Source organism: Drosophila persimilis, unplaced genomic scaffold (genome assembly GCF_003286085.1).
Source record: "Drosophila persimilis strain 14011-0111.01,24,50 unplaced genomic scaffold, DperRS2 tig00000000-arrow-pilon, whole genome shotgun sequence".
In the NCBI taxonomy this organism is placed as follows: domain Eukaryota; kingdom Metazoa; phylum Arthropoda; class Insecta; order Diptera; family Drosophilidae; genus Drosophila; species Drosophila persimilis.
Genome location: NW_020825288.1, coordinates 22,919,736 through 22,945,285, shown reverse-complemented (window position 1 = coordinate 22,945,285; position 25,550 = coordinate 22,919,736). Strand labels below are relative to the sequence as shown.

At 44.9% G+C, this 25,550-nt stretch overlaps 4 protein-coding genes across 27 annotated transcripts in view; 2 read left to right on the top strand and 2 right to left on the bottom strand.

The window, feature by feature from the left end:
* Positions 1 to 149: 149 nt before the first annotated feature.
* Positions 150 to 9,420, top strand: LOC6591771 (egl nine homolog 1). 2 transcript variants are annotated; one of them, XM_026994956.1, is made up of 5 exons: positions 150 to 724; positions 7,596 to 7,881; positions 7,947 to 8,027; positions 8,090 to 8,229; positions 8,297 to 9,420. In XM_026994956.1, the coding sequence occupies exons 1-5, from the start codon at positions 201 to 203 to the stop codon at positions 8,733 to 8,735; spliced, it is 1,470 nt and encodes a 489-aa protein (XP_026850757.1). In that variant the 5' UTR covers positions 150 to 200; the 3' UTR covers positions 8,736 to 9,420. The 2 variants fall into 2 exon arrangements, with proteins under 2 accessions (XP_026850757.1, XP_026850758.1); XM_026994957.1 differs by lacking the exon at positions 150 to 724 and adding an exon at positions 5,669 to 6,318.
* On the bottom strand, positions 810 to 2,241 carry LOC6591809 (probable mitochondrial import inner membrane translocase subunit Tim17 4). Its single transcript, XM_002017194.2, has one exon. The coding sequence runs from the start codon at positions 1,500 to 1,502 to the stop codon at positions 894 to 896; it is 609 nt and encodes a 202-aa protein (XP_002017230.1). The 5' UTR covers positions 1,503 to 2,241; the 3' UTR covers positions 810 to 893.
* A 3,955-nt stretch (positions 9,421 to 13,375) lies between the features above and the next one.
* Positions 13,376 to 25,550, bottom strand: part of LOC6591770 (TLD domain-containing protein 2) — a 70,266-nt gene continuing 58,091 nt past the window's right edge. For 22 of the 23 annotated variants that reach the window (XM_026984767.1, XM_026984754.1, XM_026984766.1 and 19 more), the window contains 4 exons: positions 15,242 to 15,363; positions 14,921 to 15,080; positions 14,681 to 14,850; positions 13,376 to 14,609 (listed from right to left, as the gene is read on the bottom strand). In XM_026984767.1, the coding sequence (XP_026840568.1) occupies positions 14,474 to 14,609; positions 14,681 to 14,850; positions 14,921 to 15,080; positions 15,242 to 15,363 (588 nt within the window). In that variant the 3' untranslated portion in view covers positions 13,376 to 14,473. Of the gene's footprint in view, positions 14,610 to 14,680; positions 14,851 to 14,920; positions 15,081 to 15,241; positions 15,364 to 20,449; positions 20,770 to 25,550 lie in introns of those variants that run through there. The other variant, XM_002017193.2, reaches the window with a different exon arrangement.
* LOC113564960 (60S ribosomal protein L30-like) lies at positions 23,793 to 25,204 on the top strand. Its single transcript, XM_026984771.1, has 2 exons — positions 23,793 to 23,919; positions 23,975 to 25,204. Exon 2 carries the CDS (start codon positions 23,984 to 23,986, stop codon positions 24,275 to 24,277), a length of 294 nt encoding a protein of 97 aa, XP_026840572.1. The 5' UTR covers positions 23,793 to 23,919; positions 23,975 to 23,983; the 3' UTR covers positions 24,278 to 25,204.

The window sequence follows — 25,550 nt, the reverse complement described above, 5'->3', positions numbered from 1 at the left end:
TTTCTATCTGTGTGTGTTTTTGCTTATCCGCGCGTGTGTTGTATTTCTGTGCGGTTGCGTTTGTTTGTTTGTGTGTGTGTGTGTGTGACGGGGGGCGAAGGTACAAACACACCCACCCAAAAACAGCAGTCGCACTCGCAGCGCGCTCTCAAGGTTAAACTCGGACGTCGGCGCCCACTGCCGCCCACTGCAATGCTGTGATGATGAGCAGGGGACGCGCCAAGGACACGGGGAACCGCAACCGGAACCGAGACATGGAGACGCCGCGCTGCTCCATCTGCGGCACCACCCAGCAGCTGCTGCGCTGCGCCAAGTGCAAGGCCATCTACTACTGCTCGGCGGCGCACCAGCACATGGACTGGCCGAATCATCGGCAGGACTGCCGCCTGTTGGCCCGCCAGAAGAACAACAACAACAAGATGCAGCAGATGCAACAGCTGCAGCAGGCCGTGGCAGCCACCTCCCTGGAGGGCAGTGGCGCTGGCGCCAATTGCTCCACGGCCCAGATGATGACGCCGGCCCATCAGGCCCAGAGCTGGCCGGCAGAGGTGGACAATCTGTTGAATCTCCTCGGGCAACCGGGACAGGGGGACACCCAACCATCGGGAGATGGCAGCCAGCGGCAGAGCCATCACCATCACCACCAGCACCACCACCACAGTGGGGAGAAGAGCTCCAGCTACCAGATCGGCCTGGCAGACGCCAGCTTCATGGGATCGGGCAGGTGAGTGTGTGGCTGCGCAACGTCATAAATGACACCTCCGTTTAATGCACTCCAGAGACATTCGACGGAGAGTGAGGATCACAACATGAATCGATACGAACATGAACATAATTTGGATTTCCATTGCCAAGAAATAGAAGGCTTTTCTAGGGAAGAATTCACTGGATAACTAGACAACGTTGGCCATCTTGACCAGGTCCGACAAGGAGTGGGGGCCAGTACCCATGTGGCAGCTCTTGAACGACGGACACTTGTCCATCACTGGCTCGAACTCGGAGTCCTTTTTGGACCCGTCCTGGAGCACGTCCCACTGCGGACGCTGCTGCTTGCCTTGGGCCTCTCCTGGAGCGATGGACTGATGTTCGGCTGCAGAGATTGTGGCCACGGCTGCGCTGGCTCCCTCGACCATGGCCAGCACCAAACACCCAATCAGCGCACCGTTTGCCATTTGCCGGATGCCCTGGCGGGCAGAGAGAATGCCACCCGTTGCAGCGCCGCACACAATCGAGTTCCAAGCGTCCTCGCGCTGCCTGTAGTGGATCATTGTGCAGTCCACAGTGCTGAATGTGGCGGCCCAAACGGCAAAGCTGCCGGCAATTACGGGTGTCCTCAACTTGACGGAATCCAATCCGCCGTAGAGCCCGCGCCGAATTCCAGTCGGAGCATCCCTGAATCCCTTCAGAAACTGGAACAGACTCCCGCCAATGGTGCCCATCATGAAGGCACCGCCGGCGTCCTCCACAATCCGTATGGGACAGGGCTGACGAAAGTACTTCATCCTCCTTCTGGGCTACCCCTCGCTGTTGTGGTGTCTTTTTTCTGTCGATCCTTTGCTAGGAGATCTTTTTCTGTTTGTATTTTGTTATTCCTAACCGTCTAACGTGTGTATTCCGAATGGTTTTTGGGGATTACATGCCTGTGACGTTTGTTTCAAATCGGTTTAGACAGAGGAAAGGGGTTTTCCCATAGCTAGGGGAGTCCACTGGTGCATATCATTTGTGTTTTTTGTTGAGCGATAGATCTAGCTTTAATAAATGACATTCTTCATTGTTAAGTACTTATAAATATTTGTTTTGGGCTACGTGGGATCTGCCATATCACCTACCACAGCTCATATTCGAGTTATTGTGCATTTGATTAGATCATTTTTCAAGTCGAAACAGTTGTCGTCCGCACACTCGAAGTACTTTTGCGCAATTAGCCAAACCATCTTGCCACGAAGGTGAAGTGTGCGCGAAGGCAGATTAGTGTGCATTCCTTTCCCACTTGCATATCGAGGCAATTATCGATAAGCGTTACGTGCGATGACTTATGACGGATGACTCTTCCCGGTCACTCCGTGCCGCCATCTGCCATCTCCCCACTCAAAGTTCTTTATTTGAGCTCGAAATTTATGAATCTCATGCCCCGTGTCCCCTAGGAGGCGATTAGATTGTGCCCGGAGTGCCGTGGGAGAGAAGAGGCTCCTGGGAGGGGAGAGCGGGGCGAATGTTTACCTTTGGGCATTACGTGCCCGGGAATCGAATGCATATGGCGGTCGCTCGTTGCGATTCGACTGCCTGCAGTCGCATTTTCCCGGACACCGACACCCGGACAGCGCTGACATTGTAATTATTCTGTTGCGCAGTTTGTCCGTACCAAAAATTGTGTATAATCACTTTTAAATACACTCACTGGACGGGGCTACCCTCTAAAAGGCAGTGAATGGAAACCGGGAGAGACACATATCTCATCCGAGTGTTTCCTGGAGAACCAGTCTCTGTGCTGAATCGAAACAAGCAGAATTTGAGTACTACATTGCTCTACGATTGACTGCACTCTGTGCCACTCGCAGTCATTGCTGCAGAAATGTCCCATAAGAGAAGGGACACTCAACATTTAGATGAAATATTGCACTGCTTGAAGGCCAACAATCAGCTGTTTTTTGTCAGCTGAATCTCATGAATAATCCCTACTAATAATAATCTCCAGCATAGTAGCATGGATAACCTGATGATTGTATTTCCTTAGGGTATCTACAGCGTCGGTATCCGTGGCTCCCCTACTTTCTCCGCTGTTTTTTCTCATAGGTGTGTTTGTTTTCATTTTACACACCAGAACCGGCATTAACAGATACCATAAATATGGTTTTTGCACACCCTGTCTATATGTGGAAATTCTTTTGCAAACGTTGCTCGTTGCTGAATCATCGAAATTTTGCGCGTTTCGTTCCTTTTGTTGTTATCGTTCGGGGCTTACCGGGTGGGTGGTCCGTTCCGTGCCGTTCCGTTCCGTGCCGTGCCGTTCTGTGCCGTTACGTACTGTCATTCCATTCACTTGGGTGGTCGTCTCCGATTTTGCGTACGTGCCGCGCGTACGCAAGTCTTTCGTTCAAATGTTGTTATCATTTATCGTAGTACGATTTGCGTCTCGTTTGCTTTTGTTTTGTTTACTTGCTGCTGCTGCTGCTGCTGCTGCTGCTTCTCCCCACAGCTCATGCCGGGATCGGGATAGGGATCGGGATGAGCAACTGATGTTGTTGTTCTTTGTCAAACAATTAGCAGTGGCATGATCTCATTGGAGAGAGGAGGGGGTTTGCACAAAATTCTACATTGTTTATAAATGTGTTAGCAAAATTCTGCGGCTGGGGGTCTTTTGCTCACGTCTGTTCGCCTGTCAAGCGACTGGGGTCCGGGATTGGGAACGGGTTTGGGGTTCTTGGGATTTTCGGGGCAAGATAAATAAAGCATTGCGCAAAAATTTCAAGAAAGCAAACCGCCTGGAACCGCATTAATGTCTCCGTCGGATAAGAAAGGGCAATACCCAGTGCAAAAACGATTCTATGGGGGGGCTATGACCTTGTCACGAATTGATGGTAGATTGTTGACTATTCTCAATCAAAAGCTAATTATAATTTGTTTAGGTTGTAAGCCATATAAGACGTTTCCTTAGGTGTTCCCAAGCCACAAGCGAGTTCCCATTACCATCTGTCAGTAATTCAGGATTTAGCTTAATGCAAAATCTAAGAAAACCATTATTTTCTTTAATTTATGGATATTTACCTATGCTTTTGACAGATACATGAAATGTTTAGCTATTTTATCTTTTACTTATTGAACAGCTTTCAAAACACGCTGTACAGATGGAACTACTCGAAGCACTAATCGTAATATGCGTAATTTATAAAGATTGTTTATAGATTATAAAATATATACGATATAAAATATTTTTCAGTGGAAATTACGACTTGGGGAATGCAAGAGACCCAAGAAAGATACGAATACACTGTGGATTTAAGCAGTGATTTGCTTTGCACTTCGCAGAGATGCCGAAATTAGTTTATGCCAGATTACTAAACAGATTCAGATTTGTATTATACCTGGAAAATAAGTTCACAGAAGAGTTTTCAGACGATGTTACACCCATTACCAGATTGTTTCTCCTTTATACCTGTACTTTGTAGATCCTGGGTCCATGTTGGTCGCCTAATTGGAATGCACTTTACATGTTCGCCTTTTCCCCCGCAAACGATGAGGGCAATAATTCAGATAGTCGCCAGATGGACGGAAAATCTTCCATAGATCTCGAATCATCCGCCCCATACCCATCGCCGCTCGCACAACAAATCAAACACCAGACGGAACAAAAATAGTATTGTACTACGTAGACAGACGCACGTCATCAAGGTCGTCTCAGTGCGTGTGCGCCGCCCGCACCCCGACCCCCTGGCGGGTGTTCTTCCTACCGCCACCCGCTGAAACCGGCTGGGGGGGGGGTGGTAGGGGGACCTGCGTGTGGTACACGTGCCAGCGCGCCAGTTGTCGCACGTAATACATCCAAAAAAGCGAGAAGGGCTCGAAGGGCTCGTAGCGCTAACAATCGATCATTACACTACATTTGTATGTATGTATGTATGTATGAACGCAGAGGGAGAGAGAGAGAGCTAGTTACACTCATTCCGCTGTGCGCTCTCCTCTCTGACTTTGAACTGGGCCGTTGACCTAATTTTGCAGAGCTACTACACGCTCTTGTTTTATGTTGCTTCCCCATCCCCATCCTCTTCCTAGTCTTAATTTATTTGCTGTATTCTTCTTGAATCATTATTTTTGGTATTTTTACCTTTTCCTCGCTGCTTCCCTCTGCTCTGCTGTGGCTCTTGCACTCCCTTTTGCTCTCTTGGCGTCTCTCTCTAACGTTTGGTCAACTAACGCGTGTGCGTGTGCGTGTTCGCGTACGTTTTCGTGCTGTGTGCATGTGTTGGTGTGCGCTGGGCTACGTGACGATTGTTGCGCTTGTCTTTTTCTGCCTTTGCCTTTGCGTTTGCTTTGCTTTGTGGGTTTGTTTGCATTTGTTTCGAGTGTGTTTGCTGTCTGCTGTGGGCGTTGCAAGCGCTTGAAGGGTAAACGGAAGGAAATCCCAGTCATACCAATCATATATTTGATATTCTGATCTGATAACGAATCAAAACTGAGGCGCCGTGACCGGCAACTGTCATATTTCGCATCAGCAAATTCCCCCGTTCCATTCCCCTGCTTTGGCATAATTTTCTGTCTGTGCAAGTCGCAAAGTTTGTTATCTGCTGCTGCTGCTGTCGCTGCTGCGGTCGCCGTTTTCATTTGTCAATTATTTACCCACACTCGACGTGCTTATCGCTTTGCTCTACTGTCGCTTCCCAGGCCCCCAATGCTCTCCTTCTCTCACTCTCAGCTCTTACCCTCGCCAAGCCAAAGTACAATGAAGTAGAGTGAGGCATTCCCTCTGTTCGATTTTTGGTAATTCTGTTAGAGGTTGGCTTTTCAGCAGGAAGACAACAACCGTAAGAGAGCCTTCTGGCAAAACCCTACCTTCTATTAATATACCTTGACAACCTGCACTACTCTGTCTCACTCTCGCCTATGAGGAAACCAACGGGGGGCAACAGTAAATGCTGCCGCTCCACCGCATTCGTCCAAAATCGTCGTCGAGAGCGGTTCGTGCCAGCGGAGCATCGCCTCGTTTTTTTTTCCAAATAATTAAATGCTGAAGCGCTAGAACGATAAACAAACGTGACTAAGGAAGACAGACAGGCAGAAACAAATGTTAATAAAAACAAACAGCTGCAAATACAGAAATACAAAAACAATAAACGTAACAGCTGGCTGAAACAAATGCAATCTGCAATTATTCGTACCTGTGCACTCACACCAAGCCAAGGCCAACAAAAATCATTAGCTTTAGCCGCCCTACACCAATTCGATAAAACCGGCTCTCCCTCTCCCTCGCTCTCACGCGCGTGGCACTCTCCGCCACTCTCTCGGGGCACATAAAACCCGCGAACAGTTTGAAACTTTCTTCATTTGTGCGTGAGAATTGTTGCTATAGAAGTCGCTCAGACAGAACTCCTGCAGTCCTGCTAAGATAAATGATCTATCTGCAAAGAACTCTTGACTAACTGAACAATCATCGGACTAGTGATAATAGAAGTGATTCAGAACTGTTTCGAAAGAAGGTTACGCTACGCTGAGTGATCCACGCAAAATGATAACCTCCACCACAACGGACTATCAGAACTTTTTCAAGCACTCGGCGCATCCTGCCAATGCCGAACAATTCTTTCGGGAACTCTTGGACAAGCGGTAATTAAAGGGGATACTAGGGGGACTACAAGTGGAACGATATGACGATGCTAAGGATCTTACATCAGGAAGATTAAGAGGTCCTCAGAGATAGAAGCTGAGCTGAGTTCTATGTGGAAAGAATACAATTAAAAATGATCCTTAAAGGGAATCATAGTTGATGCCTAGTGCTTATAAAAGAATACAATGTTAATGGTTAATATTTATATGGAAGTATAGGTTCTCTGGATAGGGGATACTAGGGGGACTACAAGTCCTGAGAGATGGAAAGAATACAATTGAAACCGATCCTTAAAGGGAATCATAGTTGATGCTTAGTGCTTATAAAGGAATACAATGTTAATGGGTACTATTTATATGGAAGTATACATACGTTCTCTGGATAGATGCTCGTACATTTATTGCATCCCCAACTGATTTCTTTGCTGAGGTTTTTGCACTGATTAACAGATTTCATCGGTTATGAATGCCAAAAATTAAACCGGTTGACGGCTTCTGTTTGTGAACTTCAATGCCGCGTATCTGTATCTCTCTCTCTGTTTGTTTAGTCTATGAATTTGTATCAAAAAACTTGAAATTTAAAAACTTGTAGCATATGTGGTCGGGCGGTCGTGCTGTCCCTCGATCCTACGTGCAACACGTTTCAGTAATTTTAATTTATTTCGGTTTTTGGACTGTTGTTCCTTTTAAAGCAATTCTGAACTTGTGAGAAATGTTTCATCTTTATTATTATTATTTATTTTCGTGTTGTTTTATTATACTCGTATGAGGGTTGTGCTTATCCAGAAATTCGCGATCGTTTTTTGGGGGCGATCTGGATGGTGGCTGGCCTACGTGACTACGGAGAACCGACTGCCCGAGAGATTTGTGGGGAAAATATTGGTTTTATGGAGGCATCGTAAAAAAGTCGTAAAATATTGTGTATATATCATTATTATAGTTGTACCCAAAGCAAATAAATAACGCTTAAATGCAATCAAACTTGCATATCGCAGCGTGAACCGTTCCCAGTAGTTGGTCTATAAATAGATCGGAAATGCAGGCGAGGCAGGTCTAGACAGTAGACGAAAGTCGACCCGTAGAATGCTGCCAGGTGGGGTTTCCCCCAAGGTGACCTCACCCAGATAGGCATCTATAGATCTATCTATCGATAGATAGATAGAAAGCTAGATAGAGGGCCTTCAAAGAGAGCTTCCATATACACATATGTATCTTTGAAATGCAATTGGCTTGGATACTCATCAAAGTTCTTTGTTCTCTGTCTTCCCCCCACACAGCGAACGGCGCTATGAGGATCTGTGTCGGAACATCATCAACGACATGAACCAGTACGGCCTGTCCGTGGTGGATGACTTCCTGGGAATGGAGACGGGTCTGAAGATCCTCAACGAAGTGCGGAGCATGTACAATGCTGGCGCCTTCCACGACGGACAGCTGGTGCACAACCAGAAGCCCGATGCCCCAACCTCGGCGGTGCGTGGCGATAAGATTCGAGGGGACAAGATCAAGTGGGTGGGCGGCAATGAGCCCGGTTGCAGCAACGTCTGGTATCTGACCAATCAGGTGAGTGTGTGATATCCTCTAGAATCAAAGGATCTGTGAATAATTTGTTTCCCCTCCTCGGCCAGATTGATTCTGTGGTCTATCGCGTGAATACCATGAAGGACAATGGCATCCTGGGCAACTATCACATCAGGGAGCGCACGAGGGTAAGCAGTTACTATGGGAATCCTCAAAAGATTTGCTAATCGCATTGGTTGTCCCTCTTCAGGCGATGGTTGCCTGCTATCCCGGATCGGGCACACACTATGTCATGCATGTGGATAATCCCAACAAGGACGGCCGCGTCATTACAGCCATCTACTACCTGAATATCAACTGGGATGCGAGAGAAAGCGGTGGAATACTGCGGTAAGCTGATAGATCTCCCTCTGTCCTTTGAATTTGAACAATTAAGTAATCCGTTGACTGGTTATAGGATTCGACCCACGCCTGGAACCACTGTGGCCGACATTGAGCCCAAGTTCGATCGACTGATCTTCTTCTGGTCGGACATACGCAATCCTCACGAAGTGCAGCCCGCCCATCGCACCCGCTATGCCATAACCGTCTGGTACTTTGATGCCAAGGAGCGCGAGGAGGCGCTCAATCGGGCCAAGCTGGAGAACAGCCGGACGAACAATGCCATCACAAGCAGTACGTCCCAGGCACAGCAGGCCGAGCCCGATTCCACAACCACACCACCACCACCACCCGCCACAGTAGCCACAGCAGCCACATCCGCGACAGGAGCATCCTCAACCTCTTCGCCCGCACCTGCAGCCGTGTTGCCCGCCAGCATGTCCACGGGCACGGGGGCGTTGAATGCGAATGTCTCGAGCAACTCCTGCGCCGCCAGCAGCGAGATATGCACGTAACACAGCGCTAGCGGAATGTAGGGCAACCAAAAAGTGTAAATTTTTTCCAAAACACTCTGTAAAAAGCTAGTTAAAAACTATTTATGTACACAAGTCTAGAAGCGGGCCAGGCTCCGGCCCACTCGAGTCAGGCCCAGTTTGCAAAAGTGAATCAAAGCTCCTTTAGTCGTTAAGTCTGCTAGTTATAGCCTCTAAGTCGTACGTTTAGTTAGCCTCACACATTAACCCCTAGCTAACTGCCTTGTCAGCGATCGAGCCGATTGTTTTAGCATCTTTTTAATTCGTTACAAACTTTCGCAGTGGCAAAATTGCGTTCATTTCATACTATTCTGGCTGCCAAAGTATTATATCTAAAGAGCAGTGCATCAACAATAACAATCGCCAAGCAACGCGACGCTCATCCTATTCTATCTCAAAATTGTGCCAGTAGATTGTATGAAATGTGATTTCTGCTGGCACCCCCTCCCACCCCCACTCACTCAATCTGTCGACTCTCATGCATCTAGTACTCGTAGTTAGAAATCTTTTTCATATCGTTAGGCGACAACAAAATCTGTTCTCTTGTTAAATTCTAGAAGATAAATTATCCATATTTATGGCATATCTGCATACATATGTATGTATCTATGTACATATATGTATTTATGTATATTTTTCTATTAAATGAAAGCCTGAGCAAATGCCACACGTGTCTATAAGTTTATTGTCTGTGTATAATGATTCTATGATTACTTAAAATAAGTTTGGAAAGCGAAACGTTCGAGATATGTACATAGGTAGAGGTTTAAGTCTGAGTTCCCAGGAGTCGGTTTAAGGATTAAGCTGAGCCAGGACAAAGTCAGTTGAACAGTTAATCGAAGACTATGTCAAGACGCTCCAGAGCTAGATCAATAATAATTGCAAAGGCAGACGATCCGAATAGCCCGAACCGAAATGAAAGTGTAGCTTAGAACAAAAGGGAAAAGTCGAGAGAGCGATAGGGGATACCAGCAGCTTAGATTCTGGTGAAAGAAAGCGCGAGAAAAGAGAAGAGCGGCACATCATGGACAATGGAGTCACGACCACTGATCAGGTATCATGTTTTTGAGTTCTGGTGAACGCCTGTGATACATTCTCTACCTGTTACTTATGTGCTGCTTGTTCTTGAACAACAGCTTTAGATCACGTATCAAGAAAAGGTAACGTTATATTTTTAGTCTCATTTTCTGCTGATCACCAAGCGTAAAATGATCCCTGATCAAGAATAATAGGGAATTACGTTAAGCTGCGCCTCTGGCTATAAATACCAGATGTAATAGCTTATATCGGGAAAGTAGGTCCTTCGCTTATCTGGCCCCTGCCACATAAACATAATATAGAAATAATATCGAGCTCTCAAGCGATAAATACTCTCCCAAAGCATGACAAAAATACGAAATATGTTGATATTTGAATATACACTTTATTTTTCAGAAAAAGTTGTTCATTTTCGTAATGACTTTACATTTACATATATGTATAGTATATATATTTATATATATTCTTCTGACGCTCTGCACGTCATGCGTTTGTGTGTGTTTCATTTTTTTGTTTTCGCTGGAATGGCCATATTATTTGAATACGATACAAGTTGCACACATGATTTGATCTGATCTGTTTGTTGTCTATATAATATTTAGAATAACCGAAGAACAACGACGAATGTACCATATGCCATTCGAAAAACAAACAACCAAAGCACATTTTTTGTTTTCAACATTTACATCAATTAATATCGTTTCTGCGAATATGCTTAGTACTTGGCCGTGGCCAAAATTCATCTAGATACTTGATTTGCTTTCCAAAAATATATATATATTGTATGTAGGTAGATATAATATATATGTATCTCGTATATACACACACGGCTGACGACTGACTGATCTACTAATTGCTGATGCTTCTCTTTTATTTTCTTCTCTTGTCTGCTCTGCTCTGCTCTGTAAGTACTCCATCTATTTTCATTGCCTGCAAATCTGTTGGTAGAAAAATAAACACCACTACCATCTCATCTGTTTGTATCTTCATCTTAAATCGTGTATAGCCCCTTCTTTGCTTGTCAAATCCTTCTATAGCTATATTTTATGTACCGTTCGTCATGGCGTTGACTCTGAGTTGTGCTCTGTTCTAAGTGGATTTTTATACAATTTCGGTTCGGTTCGGTTCGGTTCGGCTCTTTATTCTGTATTCTGTATTCGATAAAGCTGAAAATGAATACTGCAACTGGGGGTAGATCAATATGGGAGGTCCCTTCCTTCAGCTCCTTTTCAGCCAAGCCAACTAACAATTGCAAATGGAATCAAATGCTCCCAAAATATATATATATATATTTGTATCTGTTTATATGTAGGTAGTATGTATATCTCTCTGGCATCGCTATATATCCTGAATAATCTGCCTCATCGAATTGTGCGAATTACATTTTGCAATAATTTTGTGTTCGGTGCGCAACAACTAGAAACTCTTTTATTTTGCAAACTACTCAACACTGGTTGGGGGGCAAAGCACTGGACACTGAGTGGGAAAAGTACTCGCACACTAGGCTGGGATAATGCCGCACTAATTAGCTATGATATATATGTAGTATATTACACAAATACTAAGCACTTTATTGGAACGCACAACAAAAAACTCCAATGGGACAGAACAGAACCTATCATCCATCCATCCATCTTGGACCACCATCCATCGATGATGTTAACAAATTCTTTTTTGGTTTTACAGTTTTCATATTCATTTTCTTTTGGTATATGCACCAGTCTACAATTTAATTGACAGAAGTTACAATTTAAAAATATTTTCATCTTACGCTTTGCTTTTGGTTTATGTTTCATTTTCAACGCACAACAAAAATATCTACGAATTCAACAACATAGTTCTCCATAGGCTACCGAAATTAATAATCTCCTATATATGTATATATGCATATTTCTCAGTTATGTAATCCCCTATTCTGTCTGCTTCTGCCTTTGTTCTGTGTGGTGTGGTGTGTGTGTGTGTGAGAAACATACAATATAATTGGTAATTGACTTTTGGTCAACGAACTAATCATCGGTATACATTTACGAGTAATATTTAATGATAGGTAGGCCGGCCTCTCGCTTCCTTTTGTGGGGGATCTGTAGTTTATACGAGTATATCTGTTAGTAAACGCATTTTGGTCTCAAGATTTTTGTTGTGTGTTTCTCGAATGAAGTTCGCGCATAGTCGGAGTGAGTTTTAAGCTAACGATTCTGATTCTTTCAGTTTTTTTTTTTAATGGGACTATCATTATAATTTTGTCACGCTCTGTAAACAAGCATTTCCAATTTCCTCTATATGTAGTCCTAAAAAGAAAGTCTTCCGTTTACACAATACAACAGGAGTTTCATCATCATCATCATCATCATTGGGGTTTCAGGTTTATCATGCGTGTTGAGGAGGATATATCATATATCGTATAGATAGAGCATACGTTTATCGTATCTGCGGTTAGGTTACACAAAAATTGTCCATCTGTCAAGATCGTTTAAATACGAGTAGTATATAACATCTAAAAACATCTTCTTTGGCGTGAGTCTCCATAGTTCGTTTCACCATACATATATCATATCATATCGTACTGTATACTACGAGTATGTCTCCTGTCTGGGGGTTCTTGGGACCAGGGAGGGGCGGTGCGTGCAAAAAGTTTCAGCTAAATTTCTCTAAATTGTTTGCATGCTAAAGAGGAGAGGATTCTCCGCTGGGATTATCTTTACAGCTACTAACTAGGTTCTCAAATGTTTCTCCTCATCTCATTGTTGTGTGCGTTGTTTCGTGAGTAAAAACTTCAACTCTAATGAAATGAAATATTCTTTCTAGACTCGTATCTCTTACATTCTTCTTTTTCGAACTCTGTTCAGTGTAAAATATCAGCAATTTTGTTTCGTTTTTTTTGTTTCTCTCAAATATGTGTGTTTGCAGCGTTTCGTGTGTTCGAATATTTAGAATATGTTTCTTTTTTTTCAGATTTTTCTTGTTCGGGGCAACATTTACAAAACACATCGATTGGGGGGGTGTAAGGGGAATAGGTATAGGGAGTGTGTGGGGACCGGCAAATACACTACAAAAATTACACTTACATTTATTCTAGACTCGCTTCTACCATTGTACATTTAGATACACATATACAAACGAGTATATAGTATATTTTATCAGATGTGTATACATATACATATATTCATTCTTTTTTCCTTTTTTTGTTTTGTTTTGTTTTGTTTTGTTTCGTTAATTATACTGAAATTGTATCTCAAAAGGGATATAAAGCCATTTAAGTTTGTTTTGTTGTTTCATCAAAAAACCATTTCCATTCCATTTCCACACGGCGGCAAACGCAATCCTACGAGTCGGAGGATCTTCTGCGATGTCCTGTGGGGTCGGGAGGAGAAAAACTTACAACTACAAATCCTGCTTAAAATCAACGCGTGGCACGCCTCTCTTTACAAAAGATATAGCACATCTATGAGGATGGGGGATGGGGGGTCAGGACAGGACCCTGACAAGATGACAAGAATTACACGTAATTAAAAATTTCTCGGTTTTGGCCATGTTTTTTTTTGGTTTTTTTGTTGTATAATATTGTGTATTTCATTCTGGTGTTGTTTCTGTTTGTTTGTTTTTAGTATATATTGCATAAAGTCAACATCATTAGCATTAAAACATAAAAATAATTAAATATATATAGTATATCGGATAAAACTAAAAAATAAAACTCTTTCGCTCTGCATTCAGTTGCTGCTCCTTGTCTTCCTTCCTCTACATTTATTATAAAAGCCAAATCATTTAAAAGTTATCCTCCTCTTCTATTATCTTTTTTTTTTAACTTGCAATCAGCATTTTGCACTAAAAATTATATCGACATTCTTTTTTATTTCTCTCGTTCTCGTTATCTTCCTTCCTACTCTTCTCTTTTTGCACAAAATGTTCTCGAAACGAATTAAAAAGTTAAATTCAAAATGAAATAAATCCGAGGAAACACGACACGACCTTCTGGTATCGTGTGGCCTGTGGCGTTTCCTCTCACAATTTTTAATGTTACTCATTTTTCCATAATTAGAACTTAACTTAAATGTATCTGTGTGTGTGTATGTGTGTTTGTGTGTGTGTGTGTGTGTATGAATGATTGTGGGGGCGTAGATGTGATTTTCAATTGTTTTTCATTTCATTTAACGTTGCTTTAATTTGTCTAATTTTGCTGCTGCGTGTCGCTTGCTGTTTTGCCTTCAAGGGGTTTTGGGTTTTTAGGTTTTCTCATGCCTTGTTTAAATCTAACACATAATTTAGTTGCTTCTCGTTTAATAATAGGTATACAATATAAAAACTAAATAATTAATACGTTCAAACGCATAGATCTAGCTCCTCAACGAAAAACGCTTTCCGCTCAAGCTCACAGAATGACGATTTCTAGAGTGTTTTTGGATTGGGGTTTTTGTTTTTTTTTTTTTCTTGGTTGTTTTAGGGGAGGCTGTGTGGACTTTCCTTAGGGTTTGCTTAGACGCACACTAGCTTTTGACATCATTCTCAGGTTGTTTGTTGTTTTTTATCGTTTATCGTTTTTTTTTTAGTACATATAATTAATTAAATAGGTAGGTAGGCGGATGGCGCCATAAATATGTGTGTATGTGTTGTCTGTTATGTGTGTGTGTGTATGTGTGTATGTGTTGTGTGTTTGTTGGTTGTTGCTCTCAACAGAAATTCACTTAAACAAATGCCCAGCATTCGAGTGTTTTGATAACAAAGTCTTCTTGTGGCGCCAGAGGCTCATTGCCGTATGTGCTGCAACTCTGTGATCGTCCCTGATTGAGATCTCCATCAAGCCACAGGCCAAAGCGACCACTGAAACGAAGAAGGGATACGATGGGACGTTAGCACATCGAATGGTATGGGAATGCAGGGTGAGTACTTACTCTCCGGCGCCAATTGACAGGCTCTCCATGTTGCCCTTGATGAAGTACATGTTCTCGCCAGTCCAATGGAATACCTTGAAGCTGGGATTGAACTTGTAGAGCAGGGACTCGCCGGTGCCATAGAAATGATCCGACACATGCAGCGAGCAGGAGGTCAGGGCACCAAATACCTTCAGAAAATATAAATATATACAGGTTAGTATTCCTCTTCATATAAGATCTAGTTGAGCACTGGCTTACATTATTATCTGTGTCCTCGATGACAATTAAAACTGGACTCTCCAGGCGCGCCATCTTGCGGTACAGGGAGTTCAGGGCGAAACCATGTTGCGATGTGCTGAAGATCAAAGACCAGGAGTATCCCTCCGCACGAGCTGGCAGATGAGAGCAGAGCTTCTCGCTGTAAGAAAAGGTACAACACATAAGTATAGGGTTCACTCCAAGCCAACCAAAAGATCAAGCAGTATTCCATTCAAAAGGGGAGCGCAGCAGTTGACGACTTTTTACATTTATTCGACTTGAAATATGGCAGTGCATGCTCTCCTTTAATCGACCACTTACCGATGCTCCTCTGTGAGGATCTCTGTCTTGCCAATCAGATCGGGAATGGGGAAGTCCAGGTCGAAGGAACCAGTCGCAAACAGTGAGGTCTTGCGATATTCATCTGTGCTCATGGACAGCACCTGGAGGAACGATGGATGATGGAGAAGAGTTCAGGATTAATACAGATGCTTCAGGAATCCAAAATAAACCATAAAACCAAAGCTAATTGATAGATATATCAATCACAAATCAATATCAAAATACATATCCAAAAATAGAGTTTCTTTTGTTATTTTGGGGAGGGGTTTCATTGCGTTTCGTTTCGTTTCTTTGTGTGGGAGTGTGATTAAAAGTGTTCACTGTATGCAGTGCGTACTGTATGTTGTGTGTTGGGGGTATAGTGTCAGTGGTTGTGGGGTTTTTGGTTTGAAAATCAACTACAAATGAAAATCGCTCGCTTGGCATCGGCATCGGCACTAGCTGAGTGAACAAAAATTACACGAAAAATGTACACTTAGAGAGGCTGAAAGATGTCTATAATACAATGCTTAATGCAGAAGAATGCAGTAGTGAGAATCGGCAACGGTGCAACGGAGGAGTGGAGGCCCAGCCATTGAGGGGTCGTTCAAAAACTGCAGATCCCACAGATTAACGAATAGATGTCCCATTCAATGAGAGTCCACCCAGATCCAACTTCCCTAGTGATATATGTCAAATGTTCAATGATCCCAAGCCCAACATTGCTAAAAGTACAGTTTCGCTTAGTGACTGTCGCTGTGGGAACCCTGGCCACTCTAGGGAAACACACTTCTCTGAAATCGTTGAAGAACAGATGTCTTATGTATATTTAGTCCTACTGTTACACGAGAGAAACAGATACTTGTGACACATGTAGCTCGATAGAGGGACTACTGTTACAGGGCTTCTTCGAAAGAGTTTTGCTGATCAGAATTTGATTTGTAGAAACCGAAAATTTGGATGCACCCTCTTCGAGGGTGTTCTCTAACTACGAGAATGCAGGGTAGCCCCTGCATCCTTGCATAATTTTGGGGACTAGTGAGTGTTGTGGAACGATGACTGCTACGATTGTGTGGGGGGATGCCTCTTCTGGTGGCATCGTCATTCTGCTGCCTCGAGCCGGAGGACTGTGGCGGCTCTGTGAAGCGCTCTGTTGCAAGTGCGACTGGCACGAGCACTGTTACTGCTTCTGGGACTGCTACTGGCTCTGGTTGGAGGACGGTGGGTGCCTCGTCTCTACCACTTCTTGGCACGGTTGTGGTGGAACTCTGAAACGGGCCCACCGAGGCGCTGGTATGCCGACTTCTGTACGTACTTCTCTGGCAATAAGATCTTCCAATCGGAGTCTTTGTTCTTGTCGTTGTCGCTCTTGTCCGGGACTCGTTTCATCTCAATGTGGTTGGACTTGTGCGATGGCTTTTGGGTGTAGTAGTCCTGGTGGAACTGACTCCTGCTCCTGGACTGGCGCGGCAGCTCGGGGGTCTTCATGCGGGCCACGCTAGAGGACGACCTCTCCTGGCGGTTCCTTTCTTGCGTCCGGCTACGCCACATTTTGTCCTGGCTTGGCTTGGACGTTACGGCCGCCGAGTATGTGCTGTTGGCGCGGTCAGAGCTCCGAAGGCGACGATTGGACGGACGAGGCTGGGGGGGTACGAGGCTGGGGGATCCGGCTGAAACAGTTTTCACCTGCCCGCCGGCAGTGTCGGCGGTGGGCTGCGGTTGGCGCCCTAAAAGCTGGGAAGGATAGTAGATGTCATCGAGACGCTTCGTCATAGCCATGGGATCTGGCCTCGCGGTGCCCTTAATCATGTTCCGGAGGGCGGCCTCGCGATCTGCCTCCGACTGGACATACGGCTGCTTCATGTCCATCCAGTCGAAGCAATCTACAGACTCCTTCGTCCAGTAATCTTCGCCTTCGGCGCTTGCCGCGACAGGAGGCTGCTTCTTCCCGGAGTCGGCCGCCACGGACGCCTGCCTCCACACAGGCGGCTCCATGCTCCCAAAGACATTCTTCTTCACAAAGTCGCGCTCCGCCTTGGGCTGGTTGTATCGCTGGTACGTCACCAGGTTGGGGCTCACCCGCCTCTTGTCCATGGGTTGAGGAGCGGCAGCGGCAGCGGCAGCGGCAGTAGGAGCCGGAGCAGGGGCCGGAGCAGGGGCAGGGGCAGGGGCAGGTGTCCGCTGGGGATTCTTGGCCAAGGCCACGTCCATCAGTTCGAAGTCGTCCAACGGGTAGGAGGCAGGCGGCTTGGAGTCGGTCACCCGCATGCGCTCGTCGTGTTGCAAGGCCCTGGAGTTGCGACGCGTCGATGTGTACACGTAGCGCTGCATGGCAACGGCCTTGCGGTTCTTCAATTCGCTGCTGCTGTTTGTGCTTTTGCCGATTTTGCTGCCTTCGTTGCTGGAGGACGGCTGGGACTCCGTGGATATCGGGGATTTCGACACCGATTTGTTCCTCGGAGCCCGGGGTCGCTCCATCGGCTTCGGGAACCTGATTTTGCGACGAGGCGTCTTCGCCTGCCTCACCAGCAGCTCCTCGTCCGCATCCGCATCCGCATCACCTTGGCGGGCCATCTTAGTGGCCTGAAGGGTCTGGCGGGCCAAGGAGCCTGGTCGCTTCCAACCATGCAGCAGGTCCTTCTCCTGGTTTGGCCGACGAACGACACAGATCCGCGTTCGAATCTGCTCGTCAATGGGCATCAGATCAGCCGAAATGGACTTGCTGATATCCTGGGCCAGCGTCCGGCTCCGGTCCTGGCTGGGGGTCATCGTTGGGGCGTAGTTCTGCTGCTGCTGGGCGGCCGACAGGCCGGGCGTCCTCATCTTGGCCTGGGGCGGCAGAGCCGGCTGTCTCCGCTTCAGCAGGGCGGCCGCCGTGGCCATGGAGCGCTTGGCGACCAAGCAGCAGTGCCTGCTGCTCGGCTGGCGGGGCAGGTTCACGATCAGGACATTCGTGGACGAGAAGATCTTGTTGCCGCCGCAGAACAGCGTCCCTGTCATTGTCCCCGTGGTCTTGACCTCGTACTTCAGCTGCCGGATCGTGAGCGTGGGCTTCGCGCGGTTCCGGTCGAGGACGTCGCTGCGCATCTGCTTGGGTGCCCCGAGGCCGAGGCCGAGCCGGCTGTGGCTGCTGGCGTTGCACATGCCCTGCATGGTGGCCACGATGCCAGTGCTGGGCTTCGAGGCGTTCGCCGTTCGGATGGCCAGCTTCGAGAGATTTATCTGGTGGCTCTTCATGCCGCAGAGTGAGTCAGTTGCAAGGACAGTCGTAAAGTGAGTCCAGGAAAGCGCACCGCGACAGCGAGTGTTTTTTTTTGCATACAAGGAATTTTGTACTTTTCGAATAGTTTTAGATTTAGATGATTCTTGATGTAATTCAGAAAGTGAAATGAAATCCAAAAACTAAACTGAAACGAAATTTGTTATGTATTTTCGAGGACTGTTCTCAACGAAAGGGAATAAAATACTGAGCCCGACCGAACCATATTCTGACATGGAATGAACTTCTGAATCGTGGCTTACTGTTTGACCAACAAATCGAATCCCATTTCCCCCATTTGCCCCAGTTCTCCTCTCACCCTAAAAACCCGATGGAGACAATGCGGTCGCAGTTTTCCGTGTAATCCCATGATGAACCGATCGATTGGGGCTCTAACACTATACTGAACCCCTCACATTATCTTCATTCCTCATTGGCTCAAAAACTTTCAATTTCAATCGAATCTTATCCGCAATCTCAGCTATCAGGAGAGGTCGCTCCTTCCCAAATTTGTACCTCAGCATTTGTGAAATTCGCTTCGTTCTCTGACTAATTCATTGGCATTGACAGCGTGTGAATATTTCGCCATGTGACGTCAATGATTATCATCGGTAATGTCATTCGTTGCGATCCCTGTCCCTGTCTGTTGAGGGCAGTAATGGCCAAAATAAACTGTGATTCGGATCAGTTTTGGATGGATATGGGATTATCCAAGTGCTAATCAAAGAAAAGGCAGAGAAGCAGGTTTCTTGATTAAATAAAAACTAATCCCCAGAGCAGACAACACCTACAAAAAGCACATGTTTTCGCGGAGTGCCCCCACCATATGGCGCCCCTCTGCAATCATTTATTTGGGAACTATTTGTCATTTTTTTTGTACGTGATTTGGCCATTAGCAAGTCTTCAAAACAGACCAAAAACAAAGCACATCCCTAATGTAGCCCACAAATAATACAGTAGAAATTTGCCAGGGAGTGCGCATCGCAGTTGGGGGTTTGATTAGCGCCAAGATCCAACAAAATGATTGATTGATTGGCCAGGCGGCACTCGAGTTGAAGAACCCTTGAATTGGTAATGTTTTGACTTTGACTTTCGATTTTGGTAGCATTCAAAGTGCCATTGTACGCGGCGGCACTGGGCATCATAAATCAATTATGAACGAGCCACAGAGTTGCACAAATGAGAGTCATGCAACGTGTGGCCTCGGTTGCAATTAGCCAGATACAAAAGCTATGATAAAGAGTCACATATTGTATGATTCGTGCTCGGTACTGGGTAAAGCTCTATAGAAGGTCGGCAGACGGAGAGAGAGCGAGAGAGAGAGAGAGAGAGTGAAATAGGTCACTCGAAAAACATTGGAAAACCATTCAGACATTCCAAATTATACGAATATATATATCTGTATCTGTGTGTAAATATATTGCGCAGATTCTAGCCAGAATTGAGGCGTGACCGAACCACTCGAGGAGGGAGTAGGCGGGGCGGGGCGGGGTGCAATTAAAAAACAAAACGCAATTTCATCAGTGGACAAAAGTAAACAGCAAACAATCAGCGAGAATCCAACGCACTCCACCACAGCCCCAGATCAGATCAGATCAGATCAGAAACTGAAACTGAATCAGATTCGGAGTCGGAGTTGGATTCGGAGTCCAATCTGAGAGCCCAAAGTCAAACGTCAATGACAGTTGTTTGTCTGGTCTGGTCTGGGAGGTCTGGGCGGTCTGGGATCTCGGGGCGGGGGGGAATCTGTTTAGTGGGCTCTGAAATCTGGTTGGTTTGGTATCTGGCTGGGATATCGTACGAGTGTCATATCATATGTGAATATATGCATGTTTTAAGCACGATTCGGAGTTCGAGTGTGTGTTAATAGTTGTGCCTCAACCATAGTATATTTATTGAGAAAAAACAGCTGGGAAATCACGTGAGTCATGTGTTAAGCCATAGTTTACCTCACGGCGGAGACCATGATTGACGGGGACCATCAATTCGCACATTTTCGTGTAGTTTTCGGCTACCGCGACGGGGATTGTTCGAGATTGTTGTCACTTTCAATCAAAACTGAATATTTCACAGAATTCTAGTGGTTCACACACGCAAACGAGGCGTATGCGCAATATACGAGTACGCGTTTATCTGCCACTCGGGGCACGTGCTCGACACAGTTCTGGATCCTCTGCTTATCGTCTATTGAACTTTTCTTCTACGCAAATCTGGGATATCTCGAGTGGGAGGCTGAGATCTCTACCGTTGTCGATCCGCTCTGGAGTAACTCGTTTCGCGTTTCGCGCTTCACGTTTCACGTTTAAAAACCAAATGAATGCTGAATCACTTCAGTCGCTTTTACTGGCCCGTTCCACTCTCGAAAATTTACTCAAAACGTGACTCGAGAGTCGCTTCCACTCGCTGCTCTCTCGGTTGAGAGTTTGCACAGAGAAAAAGAGCGGAAAAGAGAGACAATGAAGAGAAGAGCCAAGCCAAGAGGAGGAGTGGCTCTGGCCCTGTCTCTGTGTGGAATAAAATATGGTAATAATAAATCTGGGCAAAGTGACAAATAGCTCGTGTAGAATTCCCATTCTCATTCTCTTGGCACTCTCTCGCCCCGCTAAAATGCACTCCCATTGTACGTTTCTATATGTCATTACCTGCACAGATAGATCGCGGTAATATCCAGCCGATAAATTATATAGGAAGTGTGTCAAAATGCTCACCAAATTTATTGGGGGGTATAAATAAGGGCTCAAAGTGGTAGATAGACCTATGAAATGTGTATTTATATGTGTGGAAAATTGTTAAAGCCGCTGTTTCAGTGTTATATTTATGTATCGTTTTATCAATTTATTTATCGATTTATCGAGCCAAAACAGAGAGAAATAAATATTCGAAAAATATATATTATTTCATGGAGAATTGTAGAAAAAAATGTATATGAAAAAGCCACCAACATTATTTTAAATTTGTATTCGAACAAATGATTTTTGTAGGACGTACAGCTAAAGATCTTTCCCAGACATTAGCCAGAATATAGATAGAACACCACCACAAAGACCCTAAACAATTCACATATTCTTTGAAAGCACTCTCAGACCTCTCCAAATTATACGTATATTCAAATGGAAGATTATCAATTTTTGCCCGATAAGGTAGCGAAAATCGTTTAAGTTCTATATGGCGGCCATTTGGCAACCAATAAATACATATTTTACGACATCTTTAGGTCGTAAAATAATAAACTGTGTGTCGTTCGGGTCTTGATTTGTAGGATTATACGACAAGAGGAAAATGCATAAATCTCAGGAGTGATTCCCCCTCCCAATTAACACCGTCACGATTAAAACCAGTGCCATTCCAATTTAAGAATAGAAACAAGATTCGGCATTTGTTTTTCTTCTCACCGAACTTCCGATAAGATACCAAAGAAAGCGAGGCGCCTTTTTTTTTATCAATTAGCAATTAATTTAGAGCACTTAATAATTGACTGGCAGGCAGGAGATTCTCGGTTTTGATCGAGAGATTTGCATTGAATTCAAAACGGGGCCATCGAAACTTGCGAAGGTGAGGCAACTGTCCTTGATGGAATGATGAGGCGGGTATATGTACATATCTCTATTGATAGACACACTATTTTGGAGCTGCACTCGAGTGGGAGCCGCGTACTTTGTTTGTGGCTTGTGGCACGGCGGCGGCAAACATGTTCCGCAACGGTTCTGCGTCAACTGGTTCCCGAACGCGGCTCAAGCGAAGTCGAGTCGGAGTCGGAGGTCTGGTCCGGGCCCAAAAAGTTTAAAAGTAAACAGCAGAAAGTCAAAACGAAACAACCGGCCCCGAAGCGATGCAAAGAGCAAACACGAAAAACACACGGAAAAAGGGGGAAAAAAAGTAAAAAATCTGTAAAAGATATTCCGACTGTGGGATACCCCGCTAGATATCTTATTCCGGTTGAAAAACTTAGCCGATTTCGATGATTTTGGGTAAATAGGTGGTTTAGATCTATATTAACAGCTCTACCGAATGTGCTAATTGTGGATGTCACATATTTTTGTGGGCGCCAAAAAGGGCACCTAAGAAGTTCTAGAAATTTGCTTAGTTCTCCACGAATAGGGGGTATAAAAAGGTAAAGAAGAAGCAGGTAAGTGGCGAAAGAAGGCCCAAAGAGGAAGCGAAGGAGAGTCAAAGAACCGGCAAGCTATAAAACCGCTTACCCCGCAAAAACGAGTCTTAAAACCTGCAACTTTTTTTGTAACTCGATAGCTCGCCCCTCGGGGCTGACTGCGAAAGAGACAACAGACCAGAGAGCAACAAAAGTCAGGCAAAAGAATGAGAAACCATTATTGCTCCATTGTATGCGGGTTAAGCATTACTTTAGCGACTCTTTCCATGCGAAAAGATACCAGAAAGAGGGCTTGGTACTGGTAATTAAGTTATGGAAGGCATGGGAAAAGGCGTGAAGCCAAAGCAAAGAAGAACACACGGAGCATATCATCAGTCTTCCAAACAGGCGTTCTTTGAAGACTCTTCTTATCCAGGGTTCATCCTCTAAAGCACCTCATGCGCAATACGTTGGCGTTGGTGTACTCTTCAAGAAGGTATCATGTACTCTCGATTGCACAATAAGTGCAGTCCCCAACCGTTCACAAATTCAATAGAATTGAACGCTTTTACGCCTTCCCAAACAAACGCACCAAAAGTGCTACCAATCATTCAATAATTGGCAATGAGACGGGCCAAATGCTAAACAGTGGGCAACACTGGTCACACATGACAGAGAGTATGCACCTCATGCGTAATGCGTTGGCGTTGGTATACCCTTCAAGAAGGTATCATGTATTTTCGATTGCACAATAAGTGCAGTCCCCAACCGTTCACAAATTCAATAGAATTGAACGCTTTTACGCCTTCCCAAGCAAACGCACCAAAAGTGCTACCCATCATTCAATAATTGGCAATGAGGCGGGCAAAATGCTAAACAGTGGGCAACACTGGTCACGCATGACAGAGAGTCATGCACCTCATGCGCAATACGTTGGCGTTGGTATACCCTTCAAGAAGGTATCTTGTATTTTCGATTGCACAATAAGTGCAGTCCCCAACCGTTCACAAATTCAATAGAATTGAACGCTTTTACGCCTTCCCAAAACAAACGCACCAAAAGTGCTACCAATCATTCAATAATTGGCAATGAGGCGGGCAAAATGCTAAACAGTGGGCAACACTGGTCACGCATGACAGAGAGATATCGATATGATTATGTTGTCAAACTTCTGATGTCACACATAGAGATGCCAGAAGGCTTAGTGAAAAAGGTTACGAATTAGAAGAAAATTTGTGGAAAACATAATAAAATATTAAATCAGTCCAAAGGAAAAACCAAGGTGTTCGGTGTAACAACCATCAATAAGTTTGCAGCTCGTTGGAAAAAAAGGTTTGAATAAGTAGTACAAATTGTGCAGAATCTAAAAGGGCTTTAGTTTCTGCAGCTCTCCGAGATGGCCTTAGTTGCTGTGTCGGTGTCGGACGGCGCTTTCCAATGCGACCACGCGAACATCACCAGGACAATTTTAGATGGAAGAGCCAAGCTGCTCTTAATCGCCAGCTCGACTCCCACCTGGATGAGCGACGAACTTACAATCTACGCAGAAATGATGCGCTGCCCCCTTTTGCGCTACGACCACAGTGAGATCAAGATTGCCACTGGCAACGGCAGCACGCTCTACGCCCGTTGCATTGTCTTCACTGATGCCCAGGCTGCCTCCGATATACTTTCGATGGTACCTGAATAAAAAAATTCATTCGCTAGACATGTATATGACAATGTTTTGTGTGTGTCTGTGTGTTGTGCCACTTCGGCCAGTCATTCTTTGAGTAATCCCTCGGTAGCATATACGAACTTTCGCATTAACGGAGGACTTTGAAGACTGAAAGCACCTAAATATGACGCACAGATTCTGCGTTTCTGTGGTTTTGCGAGAAATTTCGAGAAACGTAAAGCAGTGAGGCCAAGTTGCATGCAGGTTAAACAGCTGACGGATTCTAACCTAGAAAATTGTAATTGTCTCATTGTTTGATTTATCTCTTTATGTAGGAACCACTACAACAGGGAATCTATTGCGGTGGCTGCCACATGGAAAGAGTATGCAATGCTTCGGCCCCAACGGCTGAAGCGCCTTCTGTTTCTGCTGCTGTCTTTTCTGTGGCTATTTTGCTCTGCTGCAACGCATTCTGCTTTGGTATGAAGAGGAAGCGACAGGCTGAAGCCCTGTGCTCTCCTCTCTGCTCTCTTCTGCAGCCGAAAAAAAAGAGACAGCAAGTGCGTTCTCCTTCCCATTCCGGCTAATGCCTGCTGCCAGGCAATCAGCTGTCTCCAAGGGTCTGTCTGCGGTCGGGCTTCAGCTACGCGTGCGCGTAAGAGGCAGGGGAGTCGTCCCCAAATTGACGGATGTGGGAGCAATGATGTGAAGCCAAAGCAAAGTTTTGGAAGAACACGCACATGAGGCAGAGTATATCAACACCATTCCATTCGTAGTCACCTATCTTCGACCCTAAATCGTTCTTTGTGTTGGGGTTGTCGTAGGGCTTAGATTAGTTGAGATAGGTCTTCCTCCATTATAATCTTATCATTTTATAGGCTCTAAAGTTCCCATGACTACCTCCTAAAGCTCTTTTTTGAATCTTAAGTTGTTGAACCTATTTTTATCCAGAGTAAAGCCTCTGTTCTTTAGATATTTCCTGTTTTGTCCACCGATTTCTTATCACTAAATAAGAATTTGCAATCATTTGCTGGCGTACATATATTTTTTGTTCTGTATGTTTGAATTTACTTATCATTGTTATTGCTGTGATTGCTATTGCTATTTCTATTGTTGTTCAAATGCATTAGGAGAATGGAGAGCGTGAAGTAGGGCCGTGCCGCCTGTTGTTGAGGTGCGCAATTTCTATATATTTTTTGTGTTGTGTTGTTTACGGATATTTCTTGCATCACACTTTGTATCTGCTATTGTTGTTCATCTGTCTATGTCTATCTGTATTTCTATGCAAATATTTAATTAGTTGCAA